The following is a 13,662-nucleotide window of genomic DNA, read 5'->3' as shown; positions in this document are numbered from 1 at the left end:
TTTTACCGCCCAGCTTGTGTTAAGCAGAAGGGGGTGATGGGTGTGTGTTTGCTTTTTTTTTAAAAAACTTTCTTTTAACTTCAAACACAGAGAGCGAGGGAATCATTCATTCGTTAATTAATTAAATATTTAATTTATTTCTGGTTCCTAATGAAGCCCTTAAGATTTTCTTTTGCACCCAGATGTGTTGTTCTTATTGTATTTGTTATCAGTTCTTTCTAATTATTCACATCATGTTTTTTTTCACAAGGACATTGTTATTTTAATTATTTTAAAGATGTTGAGCTCAAATATATAAATTTAACTTCATATTTATGGGCATAATATATACATATATTACCTATTCACTAATCATTAGTTTCCTCTTTTGGCATCAATATAATATTGTTCTTTTTAGTCATAAAGATAGGTACAATTATAGTGTAAGCTTGGTTAGTTTTAAAACTAATAAAATGATGGAAAACAACACTTTAATATTGATGGTTTAATATTAATTAATTATTATTAATTAATGTGTTTTGAATTCCACTATTGACATGTAAGGAATAATACAGAAAGACTTACTAGACTCTGAGAGAAGGAATTCAATCTAATAGCTGGTGAAGTTCTTCTTGTTACTCTCAAAAGCTGCTTTTATAAGTGACACTTCTGGACAAATGGGCGAAAGAGCTTAACCTTGAGACGGATTATTGGGGAGTGAGATAATACTCAAAAATGTTGGTCTCGTAAACAAGAGCTCATTTACGAATAGGTGGCACTCATCACGTCTATGCAGGTCATTTACAACACTTTATTTGCTGATGTAGAAAACTCAGATAAGCCTATCTCATGAAATAAGGATGAGAAGGTTATGCTGAGAATACAAAATGTTCAAGCATGTATGTGTGTGTGTGTGTGTGTGTGTGTGTGTGTGTGTGTGTGTGTGTGCGCGTGTAAAAACAACAACTGTTGAGCCAGCATGAGACAAACAACAGTCTTTAGTCATTCACATGTAAGAAGTAACTTGGTGATTTGAGGCTGTTTCAAATTCAAAGCATGTTATGTTAAATGTTGAGCTACAGACAATGTTTAGATGAGAACAGTGGATGATTTAAGGGGGGGATGCAGCAAAGGTGAGACGCTCTTTTGCTTTGCATTTTCGCTGAAGCAAATTCAACAAGAAGGATGCCATTATAAATGTAGTAAGGAAGGTAGCAAACGCTGCTAATGAGCAGTCTGGGAAACAACAACTGCCTACAGCAACACCGGCAATTTCAACAGTTAACTGGATGAATGTCATCCCTGTATATTTCAGAGACATTTTTGTGTCTAAGTGACCTCAGTGTTTTAGTGGGTGAGTTTGAGATACAGCAGTATACTGGAAGAGTAATGCTTCAGAAGACCCTATTTGGACTTGCAAAGGAAATAAATAAAAAGGGTTCAGGGTTCATCCATTATTCTTACATGGGTAACCTTGGTCTTCTCTCTCTCTCTCTCTCTCTCTCTCTCTCTCTCTCTCTCTCTCTCTCTCTCTCTGTGTGTGATCATGTGTGTGTGTGTGTGTGTGTGTGTGTGTGTGTGTGTGTGTGTGTGTGTGTGTGTGTGTGTGTGTTGTGTGTACTAACTGGAGTGCCAGCGAAGGGTGCATGGTCACAGTTCTCTTGCCAGGAGCGGTTGAGGCTTAGCACAAAATCCTGGAAGAAGGGATGAGTTTTGTTGAAGACTGAAAAACCGACTATGTTGACTCGTTGGTCCACCACGTCGTCCAGTTGGAGTAAAGAGAATTCCTGCAGGAAAGAAATGAGAGAGAGAGACAGACAGAAATTATTGGGTGAATGCAGCTGATTCAGATGGGAGCTGTCATATTCTGCCATGATCTGGTATAATCAACTTTCACAATAAATGATAAGTGAAATCATTGTCAAGGTAAAAACGGCATGTGTTAATCAATTATGTTTACATCCGATTCAATCCGTCTCACTTAGTTAGTCAACTCCCATTATTACGGCTGATTGACATCAGAAAGCTGCAGCAATATGTTCATTCCCACCATTATCTATTATTAGCTATGCATCACTGCACACAACCATGCATTTTGCACTGGCCATATGCTATTCATGACATAAAGGACAGTGAGTGAATACTGGATTGCAATGCTAGAATTAGTGCGAGACAGACAGAAAGAGCCTGAAACAGACTGGAGACAGGAAATGGGGAAGACACTGAAACCGATAGATAATTGAGAAAGTGAGATAGAAATCCATGGCATATTGAAATGCTCCAGGTTAGAAGGAGAGGAAAAATACAGGTGTTTGTTATTTGGCTCTGGGAGAAGCTGGTTTTTCTCAGTCTGGGGAACAGCAGACAGGGGACAGGCAGAGATAGAGATGAGAAAGTAGAAAGGGGAGGAGGAGGTGGTGTGAGTGGAGTTGGATGTATCCTAGGGGTTAATAGAGGTGTCAGAACCTAGTACCCCTTCAGGTGGCAGCCTTCACCAGGCAGCAGTTATGCCATCTAGCTTATGACAGCCAGACCAAGCCTAGTCTACCTGTCTGTTACCAAGGCCAGGGACTCTGACGATAAAATGGGTTGGAGCAGATGGTGAGGCAGAATATAAAGAGGCGTGGTGTCGGAGGAAAGAGGCGGCAGGTGACAATGAGGTGTTGCAAGACCAGTAGGCACAGAGCATGGGGAGAACAAATGGAAACCATGCATACGTGCATGTATATGGGTTACAATGGCCAACAGGTTGGCCAAGTAGAAAATTAAGTTAGAGGTGTGTATAAATTGGTGGAAAAACAATTATCTTTCAATTGAAAACAATGATCAAAGCTGCTACTTTTGCTGTTTAGACCTCCTGCCATGTAGAAACCCACCGCATGTGTGGTAACATCTTTAAGGATTAGGCCAAAATCTTATTTTTAAAAAGCAAACAAACACACATTTATTCAGCCAAAGGGAAATCATGAATGTCTCCTGGAGATATCAAAGCTTACAAAGTCTAAGGCATGGCTATGAGGGAAACATGAAAAAAGCCTTTTTCATCTGTAAGAGAAAAATGTATGAGAGGGGATTAGGCAAATCAGATAATGGACGTTCAGACAAAAAGAGTTAATAAGTCAGTGGATTGCATAACTGACAAGCAGGTAGGTGGAAAAAGCTCTCAGGCCATTAGTCACTCCACTGTGAAGACACCAGTGGGTGACTGCACTGATACAGACCTGGAGCAGAGCAAGGCTGGAGGAAGCAGTAGATACTGACTTTGAGTAGGAGGCCTATTATCCCCAGTGCCAACCCCACAGAAACCCGGAAATCCCAAATGTTTGGCTTTGCTAGCGTTTAGCAGAGTGCCTCTGATGCATGTCAAAAACAAACAACTCCGGTAACAAATGTATTCCAGGTAAGTGTGGAGATTGTCAAGATGAGCTAAAAGAACATCACGTGAGTGGAGAGAGGAAAAGAGAGAGTTGCAAATCAAGTGGAAAGATATGTGCAATATATGTGAATGATACCTGTCATGGACAGCAGGACCTAATTTGTGTGGTCTATCTCCAAGTGGTGTGCAGTTATGAATACAAAAAAATGTATATACTGTATGTACTTAGGGACTCTGCATCTTCTAGACAAAAACTGTGCCACCTAGGGCAGTTGTCATTGGTTTAAAGAAATACAAACAAGCTAGAACGTTTTTCCACCTATCCCTGAATAGATATGCCATGTAGCCAGACCACACTCCATCGCTGATACAGCGCTGTAGAGAAAGGTCCGACATGGTAAGACTAGTGAACATCTGATTAGTCACTATTACCGTCCCAACTCCGCCTGCTAAAAAAATTACAGAGGTATTATAATTATAATAAAAATATTAGAGGTGTAGTCACAACGGATTTCGCTGCCTATTCATTTTTTGAAGGAAATAGTTAGACACATTTGATTCCAGCTATGGTTCGACCTTGCCTCTTTTACTTTGTGCAAATTTCAAGCTATTGGACTTTGAAATGCAAGATCACAATGTTCAGCCAGTTAAAGAAAGAGGGTAATTCTGACCTCTTATTCAAGAAATATTGATACTGGTGAAATAATACAATACAAGTGGCTGTAGTGTGCACCAGGACACCGAAAGAAGTTAATGACAGTCAAGTGTTTGATTGGAAAGTATAGTCTATGCCTACATGTTCCTCAGCAAAGTTTGAGGAACACTTAATCCCTATCTCAACAACCTTAGTGATCACATCAGGAGAACATTTTAAATTGACAAAATCCTTTATCTTTTTAAAATTTTTATATATACTCAAAGGTGGAGGAAATAATATTATTAATTCTTGTGCATTACAGAAAACACGTTGGCTTATCTCCCTTCTTTTTGTAGCTTTAGTTGTGCCTTGTAGGGCCTCATAAGCCTTTTGGGACTGGCCATATAATTACTGGCTAAGTGTACTTTAATAGATCATTAGAGGCAGAGCTGTGCAAACGAGCCTATCATTAAGCATGCCCCTCAAGGGTGCCTGTATGCATGCATGTGCATTTGCACGTGAGCACAGGCACAGACACAAACTGGAGAGTGTATGTGCACACCCACACACACAGGAAAAATAGAATCCCTATAATTGAGCAACACATGCACATACTCGCAAAAGACCAAGGTCACCAAAATATCCTTAGGCCATGTCTGAAGAAAACTAATGTGCTGCATACGTAGGCTTTCAGGGCACAGATACTGACACACACACACACACACACACACACACACACACACACACACACACACACACACACACACACACACACACACACACACACACACACACACACACACACACACACAAACAGACTAAATCCCTCGACATGAGCAATTATGCTCTCTTGCATACTAAATAGGTGGTGTGAAATGGACGGTTCTTAGCAGAGGACAGTTGGTCCACAGCAGTGGGGGAACAAAAAGGCAGAGTTGGAGGGTAGAAGAGAGCAGCAGAGAAACCAACTGTCCAACCAACTGGGGTGAAAAGGGTGTAGGAGCAGAATGATGATGAGGAGGATGGATAAAGAGAGCGAGCAAGCTAAAAGTTGAATCAATGGAGAGAGGAGAAGGTGAGAGATTAAGAGAGCCTATAAAGCAGTGGGGGAAAAAGTGACAGAGCGAAGATGAGAGAGGGCAGGAGGCTGGGAGAGCATGAGGGAGTGACAGCCTGGCTGCGGGTCCCCAACACCGGCTGTCACCTGGAGATCAATCAGCAGCCGTGACCCAAGCCAACCAACCAAAAACTGGTGCTTTACCTCCTCAATTCTTGCCCTTCTGCCTCTGAAAACCTCCCAATCCGAAAGTCTGTCTTTTCTATTCTTTATTTCTGTGCACTATTGTCTCCATGTCTGTTTAATCTTTTTATTATGGATTTTTATATCCTTCCAGTGATTTTTCTTGCTTTTCACATAATGAGCCATTCACGCATGCACACATGTACACTCACTGACAGACATGTCCGAATGTGTGACCACTTGGTGTTTGTTATGATGTAGTCAGCTTGAGCAGTGAATAATGAGATCCCAGGAGATCTGATGCTGCTGATAGTGGGATACCCTGTCATGAACCTTACCCCACCACCCCCTACACATCCCTTAGCCATCCACACACATGCACAGACATATTTCTTTGCAGTGGTGTAAGCCTTTATAAATCCACCATCCTAAACAGGTTATCCAAAATGAAGCAAAAAAATTCTTTAGATCCAGCAGCCCCTTTCAGTTTTTTCTCATTGTGCACTGATCTCATCTCCATAAATAGGAATGCTGAGATAATAGCAATTCTCTAGGCTCCAAGGACATCCACTGAATCGGGCTGCATCTCTGCTGCATGCATGGTACAGCATCCTGTAACTGAAAGTGATATCTCAACTAGAGTTGTTCTTTCCATAGAGCCTTTCAAATGCAAGTTAGAGGGTATATGGAGTGTTGTATAAGTATGCATGCTGTGCAGGGAATGCTGCTTCATACTGTCACTTTTTAAAATTGAAAACTCAGTATTTCAATGAGTTTGAGTCATCTGAAGAGTCTGTTTAAAGAACGTTATTACAGTGGCATCAAAATTAAGGAAATTTGCAAACGTTGAGAACTATCAGTCAATGGTGGTGTAAAGGAACACTGCAATAATGTCAAATGAGTCATTAGTTGCAATGAATCAGGGCCATTAAGGACTGTCACACAACTGTATGTTTTGGGTTTTTGTTTGTTCCAAATGAAAATTACAATTCATTTGGAGTTGTGTTTTGTGTCCACCTGATGAATGCATGTTTCACACTATTTCTAGCTCAGTTTTTGGTGTCCACTAACTCCAGAGGGAAATATCTGACTCTCTTTAGCTGCTAAATGCTCCACTATGTTCACCAGGAGGATTTGCTGCTGCTGAAACAAGGCTGATGAAAGCGTTGGGACTGAACCAAACAGTAAAGTCGAGGGCCATAAAACCGAAACAATGAGCTGAAAGACGCAAAAAAGGTTTTGCAGATTTGAGGGCAAGTGCGAAGTTGGTGATCATTTTTTGTGGGTTTGTCACAAAGAATGACCCCTTTCACATTACACAGTCATTATGTATTCTGATCCATTGTTAATACAAAAATGTTGATAAGTGCAGCTTTAAAGAGACAAAGTCATGTGAAATTTCCTTTGGTTGCTGTATCCTCAAATGGTAAAGACATTATCTTCTGTTCTGTAATATGTGCCCCAAATAGAGCCGTGAGTGGTGATAATCATAATTGACAATTTGAAAAAGAGAGAAAAATCATCTCCACTTCTTATCGAGCATGGCAGCCCTGTGAACAGCAGACGGACTCCAGTAGCCTATGATTGAGTAACATTTCTGTAAATTGCATATTGATTTTCCTAATGATAAAGTACTAATTAATGACGCCCCTCCTGTTATACTGGGGGAAGGGTATCACATGGTAAAACCTTTAGGCCTCAGTCTGGGCTTCACTCTGTAATGAAATCCATTTCTCGTGGCACAACAATTATCCCGTAATAGCTGGAATGTTCATGCAGTGTATTTGGCAATAAGTCATTTCATGCTTGTATCAATTGCCACGTAAATTCAGGCTGAGCTCTGCAGCCTCCTGCAGCCTCTTAATTACAATGTTCCCAGAGAGCGTAGGTTAGGAGGAGAGGAGAAGGAGAAAAGAGTAAGCATTACCAAATGTCATGCCTACAGACTTGTTATGAACCTGGGATGTAATAGCAAAATTGGATAAATGATTTACTGCATTTTCTGTTCATGAAATTCAACATAATAGTCTACTGCAGCTGGACATGAAAACTGTAATTGCAGATTCTCCACTAGTTGCTGTTTGGATACTTCTTTGCACTGTACATGTGTGGATAGTACTCAAGTGATCTCTCCTGCGTAGGTCACTAACCTGTCACGTTCATCATTCCCAGTGGCCAGCTAGTTACATTCATTCCAAGATAACCATGTAATTACCATACCATATATCTTAGCGCATGCTGGGGTTGATAAATTAGCTTTGTTTGAAAGCATTTAATAGCCACATACATCAAAACAATATGGCAGCATTCCTGCAGAGTGTTGGCAACAAATTACCAATTTCATTCCATTATTCATAGAATTATGTCTGACCTGCAACAGTAACAGCCTATTTGTGTGGCAGAGACCTTATGCCCAGAATAATTCTGAGGCTGGTGGAGGCCAAAAACACCATGAATATTGCAGACACTAGCATATGTTTGGAATCTCAAACAGTGTATTTTTTTCCCCCAGTGAGCTATTCATTCAAATCCCAGCAGAATATTTATGGAGGAATATAACAGTTGAAAACACATAAAGCAAATGAAATAAAAAAAAATAAAAAATAAAAAGCATTCAAAGTTAAAACAATGTCTTAAATATGATTGCTTCTTTTAAGAGTAGAGGAAGAGGAGTAGAGGAGAAGAGGAAGAGTGGGTGGCTAAAATACTGACACAGAAGAAGAAAAAAAATGCAGAAGGAGAAGCAGCAGATAATGGAGATGAAACTCCATCTAAACTCTACTCATCTGAGTGAAGCCCTGAGTGTTACACATCGATCACCTGAGTATTTCTCATCAAGGCCGAGTAACCCCTCAGCTTTGAGACTACATGTTCACTCTTTGTTAGAAGGACCACAGCAGGAAAATAATACACTATATACTGTACAGGACATGTCTAGATAGCTTTAATGGTCATGAATGGCTTCTAATGGTCAGGTTGAGATTTGTTTCATGTTCATTTCGCTATAATTTAATCTGACATTTACTTTTATTTTTATGTTAGTATAAGAGAGATGCAAAGGGACAGCAGCTTTGAGCTCCCTGATCAAAACAAACTCAAACCACATTTAATCTATGCTGACTAGCAAAGGTGATTTAGCCTTGCTGGCTCAGCTCTGCAGTTGGGGAATAGATGGTGACAGGGGCTCACTGTGGTCTTTTGTACCAAAAGGATGGAGATTCTGCTGCCCCATTCAGATTTCATTTTGAAAGAGCGTTTTCTGCTTCATCATATTTTAATGGAGGATATCTTAGTAATCCTGTTTAGCTGTTTTCTGTCCTCAGTGGCCAGCGACGTGAAGTGCTGTTTGAAAATGCCTTTGATTTACTTGCTTTATTGTCTCAGTGAGCTTTTTATCTTCATTTGTTCAATTTTGTTTGGAAAGGAATGTAAGTGTGAGTGTTGTCTTATAAATTATTTATGCTGCTCTCAGACCAGGCAAAAATTTAGCCAATTCTGCAACCAGTTTAATTGGATCAGCAGGGTGTTCTGCATTGTGATGGGAATGAAAGCCGTTACGCATACAGTATGCATAAACGGCTGAAAAACTGAAATTACAGCCATCTGGTTTAGGAAATCATATTGTGATAGCAACACAGATAAAGTAAGTTTGATTCTCAAATCATCTGCAGCACAGAACATTAGGAAGAAGAACTTTAGAGTCACCTTTAGGTGCTTCATCATTAACATACTGCAAAGTTAATTGAGGTCTCAGTGTCCAAATATTCTAAGTCATCTAATTCAAGTATTATGACTTAATAACAGACCTTACCTGCCTGTATGACAGAACACCAAAGAGAAACTGCATAGAGGCAAACAACTTGTTTCCTTCGCTAATCTTCATTGGACACGATCAGCTCGGCTCAATCGTGTATTGAACTTCCTGTCTGGATTTCTTTGTCTGGCCGAGTGATAAGCAGAATACAATTACATTTACGTGCTTCATCAAAATGAAACCTCCATCAGGCTGATTAAAACTACAAAGAGATGGACATGATATTTGCTCCAAATACCACTAATGACTTTCTGGTAGGTGCTGAATGTGTTAGAATACAACAGCACATTTGGATTTAAAAACACATGAACATATACACTTGAATTAAGCACACTGTGATGGTAAGTTAAAGAGGTGTGACATCAGGGTAAGTGGGGTCACTGGCCAATAGCCACTTTCTGGTGTTGAGTTATAGCTGAAAAGTAATTAACAGTGAAGGAAAATGCTCAGTTAAAAAAAAAATAGATATATTTTAGTTATTAGAAATGAACAAGCTCATTAGTGTTAAGCAGTGCATCCACACACACAGGCGCATCTCGCAAGCCACAAAGATCCTGGGATTTAAGTAGTGTAATAGTGAGAAATTCCCACTTAATCAAAGCACTATTAACAACGTTTTTGATAAAGACGTGGAAATAAAGTAGGTAAGCTGTAAAGAGATGAGGAAAAGAAAATGTGAAATGGAAGAGAGGAATGACAGTGGTAGCCAGGTGGGATTGTAGGATGATGTCAGGAAGAAAGTTATAGAGCATAGAAAGGAAGTCAGGTATGAAGCCAGCAAGCAATTTTAACTTTCCAAAGAAGACCCTAGAGTAAGCTGTGACTCAAGCCCTGGGATTTGGAAGATAATAGGCTGTAATACAATTGTCAACACTGAGTAATACAGACATGGGGCTCAGAGGCAGAGCTCGTGGCAATAGGGCTGACACAGAGTAATCAATACGCCAGAACTCCTCACACATACACAGGTCTGAGTCTGGGAGGTGGAACACTACAATAAATTGTCTTCATTTACACAAACATCCAGCTGCCGTCTGGCTAATCTGTAAAGATAAAAAGAGACCGGGGAACTTCAAGTCTTATAATTTTATGGTAAACAAGCCTTCTCAGAGTGTGTTTTAATATCGTTGGGAAGTTATGTTTAGGGTGATAAGGCAAGGAGGCCCTGATTCACATATTGAACATGTTGAACATGTTCAATATGTGGTTGTATAGCAGGTTGTTGGCAGTCTCTCACACAGACTCCAGCATCCCCACTATTATAAAGCAGCCAAAAACTGCTCAACATTAAAATGTATTTTCCGTCTTTGTAGGCTGGCTTTGGTTTCCATAAATGTCAGTGCTTATTAAAAATCAGAATGCTTTCTATTACACAAGTTCCCTTTATGAATCCCAATCAATATATGTTTTGAACATGAAGAGACCTCACGTCCCAACCTGTTAACCCTCAAAATTAGACATAAATGATTTATGAATGCCCTTCATGGACAGTGATGTGCATACCAATGCCCTTGTCATTCTTTTCTTTCAGAAAGTAAGTTAGAGCACAGGACGTAAAAGTGAAATTTCCCTTTTTGTGAAAGACGTTTTTTTTTTTTAAAGAACTAAGGGAACCACTTATCAAATATTTACATTAATTTGCTTTGAGTTTAAACAGTGGAAATAGACTTTTACTGATCTGGAATATCAATATGTTGATGAAAAGGGGACTGAAGCGGATGTCTGCATGGATGGTCCTCTACAAAACAGCAATAATACATCATCATAACCTTACTTACCCTACAGTAAAGAGATGATGTTTTAATCAAGTAGATTGTCTTATATAATATAAGGCAATAATTAAATGATTAAGACATGACTGAGACTCAGATTATTAATCGTCTGTGCAATCTGATATGGAGCATAATGAACTGTTTGGAAGTGTCAATGGAGCGTCTTACTCAGCCTTCATATCACAGAAGTATTTATATTCTCCCACCAGAATTCTTTTCAAGCTCTTTTCACATGTGGAAACTGCAACAATACTGAATAAACCACATGAACGAACAGATAAACAGATAAAACTCCTGTTACCACATGATGATGGAAAACTGCATGAACATTGCAATTCAAGCTGCATGCGTTGTATGTAAGTGTAGAAATTCTGTGTACAACAACAACAACAACAACAACTGTGTACAAATACGCGTCTAAATCCCTTCTCGTGTCAGCGGACGGGCTAAATATCTTCCGGCAGCACAAAATAAAACTCACACACTTCAAGAAAAAAATCCTAGAAAAAACACTGGGTTATAACAGTGCCAAGATTTCCTTAAGCCTGCTGTAGCTCAACTTGGTCTTGAAGAGGCTTTGAAATGGCTAAATCAGAAACTAACATTTAGTGTATAGTAGGAATACATCAATTTACAGCCTCAAAAGCAGTCGTCCTTCCACCTGGGGACTAGCTTATGTGTTATGTGTTTATGGCAACAAGTATTCATACTGCTCTACAGCACCAACACAATAAATGTAATTCTTAGCTAAATAAGTTGACATATTTGCATTACAGATGAGTAGCAAGCAGACATTATTTGGTGAAACACACTTGTTGTGACATAATAATGACAGTTTGTATTCTGGCTGGATGCAAGCCTATTACCTTTTCTATTACTCAGTTGATTGATTCTCAAACTCTGTGTCTAAACAGGGAAATATGAACTTTACATAAGCCGTGAAGTGGAATTAATTAAATCCCAATCATTTTCACAGTCACAGTGGCTGCCCTCTAAAGCAATTTGACTGACAAGACTTTTTTTGGGGGGGGGATTTATAAATCTTGTAGAGAAGGAGGGGTGAGGTTGATTTGGAGTTTTTTTTTTTTTTTTAAGGGATGTTCCCTCCATTCATTCACTTTCACAGATATGGGACAAGAAACCTTACCAGAACAATAAACTTGTGAAATTGAATTTTGTATCACCTAGACAATGTTGTTATCAAGACCAGGCACACCCAAAAGAATTACAGAGCGAGAAAGAGACATTGAGAGGGAAAGACAGAGAGAGAGAGGCAGGATGCAGGTTTTGGCAGTAAGGACAGAGGTAGCAGTTAAGATGAAAAATTACAGCGAAAAAAAGGACAAGGGCAGACAGCAACTACTATTTATTCTTTACTAGAACAGAGTGACAGAGGGTGAAGCAACATTCTCAAAATCAGTGAAATATTTGGAAAAAGGGAGAGAAAGAACATTTTAAAAAGATGTTTGTGCAGGTCGGGGAGGCAGGCATTTCCTCTGTTCTTCAGTGGCACATTCAATTATAAAGCATTTTATCATTTCACGGTGTTGGGAGGAATAATTAGGAGCATGGAGCATGTCGGGCCCGGACCCCAACTGGCTAAGAACAAATGGTGGGGAGCACGGCAGTGTCTGGGAAAGAATAGGGATTAACAAGTGAATAACAGCATCAGCCATGCTTCAGAAGTAAAACCTAACTCCCCTCATCAGCCTTTTATACAAACCTGCCAATCAGCTCAGACTAATATGAACCGAGAAAAAGAAAGAGGAGTTTAAATGAATGTGTGTTTTTTGTATGAGTGTGTGTGTGTGTGTGTGTGTGTGTTTGCATTAGGACTTGTGCTGCAATGAAATGTGAATACAGTGTGCAGCCTGTTTCTGTAGCACCGTTCTGGTTTCTGACACCAGAAGACAAAAAATACACAGCTCATATCCAGAAGACAAAAAATACACAGCTCATATCCAGAAGACAAAAAATACACAGCTCATATCCAGGAAGCAAACAGACAGGCAGGTAGATAAGCAGGCCAATATGTTATAACTGTATGTATGTATGTGTGAGTGGGAGGGACGATGGAGATGTGTGTGTGAGCATGTACATGAGTTTGTTAATTGAAGTTTGAAGTGAAGTTTTATCATTCATATGTGTGTGTGTGTGTGTGTGTGTGTGTGTGTGTGTGTGTGTGTGTGTGTGTGTGTAAAACAGTCAGGTCTTCAGGCACAAATGCATGACAATGACTGCAGTGACAAGAGGGATCACGGGTGTGTGGAGGGGAAATGGAACATGAAGAACAAAACAAACAGACAGAGGGGTGTGTGTGTGTGTGTGTGTGTGTGTGTGTGTGTGTGTGTGTGTGTGTGTGTGTGCGTGTGTGGGGCCTTCACTTTGCCCCGCTTTGCAGAGAGGGATAATATGTCAGCCGGCACTGTGTGTCAAAGCATGTTTTTGACTGTTTTTGGGTGGATGCAAGAAAGAGCGAGCTTCCATGCTTTCATCAAGACTCCAAATGACATCACAAAGTGATAATGTGCCATGCGAGGCGTTGCTAAGCCCGATCCCGTGCTCACATAACCTTCAAATGACATTAGGCATCCCGTCAACATATGATGAGTCACTGCCAACCTCATGTGATTCATCCAATCCTGCTGAGTAGCTTGGATCGCGGGATACAAATCACTTAGATGGAAGCCATGGAGTAGGGACTGAGTGCTAACCTGTGTGGGTGCCTATGTGATTGTGTGTGTTCTGTTTGTTTTGATTGTTTGTGTGTATGCATCCATCAGACGAGTATATGTGTGTGTGTGTGTGTGTGTGTGTGTGTGTGTGTGTGTGTGTGTCGTCTGA

At 40.0% G+C, this 13,662-nt stretch overlaps 1 protein-coding gene across 1 annotated transcript in view; it reads right to left on the bottom strand.

The window, feature by feature from the left end:
- The window catches only part of grik4 (glutamate receptor, ionotropic, kainate 4), a 168,376-nt gene that overhangs the window by 50,993 nt on the left and 103,721 nt on the right, over positions 1-13,662 (bottom strand). Inside the window, exon 7 of the mRNA XM_078246220.1 lies at positions 1,605-1,766. Within this exon, the coding sequence (XP_078102346.1) occupies positions 1,605-1,766 (162 nt within the window). The remainder of the gene's footprint in view (positions 1-1,604; positions 1,767-13,662) is intronic.

This window comes from Sander vitreus, chromosome 3, assembly GCF_031162955.1.
Source record: "Sander vitreus isolate 19-12246 chromosome 3, sanVit1, whole genome shotgun sequence".
NCBI lineage: Eukaryota > Metazoa > Chordata > Actinopteri > Perciformes > Percidae > Sander > Sander vitreus.
The sequence above is the reverse complement of the archived record's forward strand: the minus strand, read 5'-3'. Positions and strand labels throughout refer to the sequence as shown.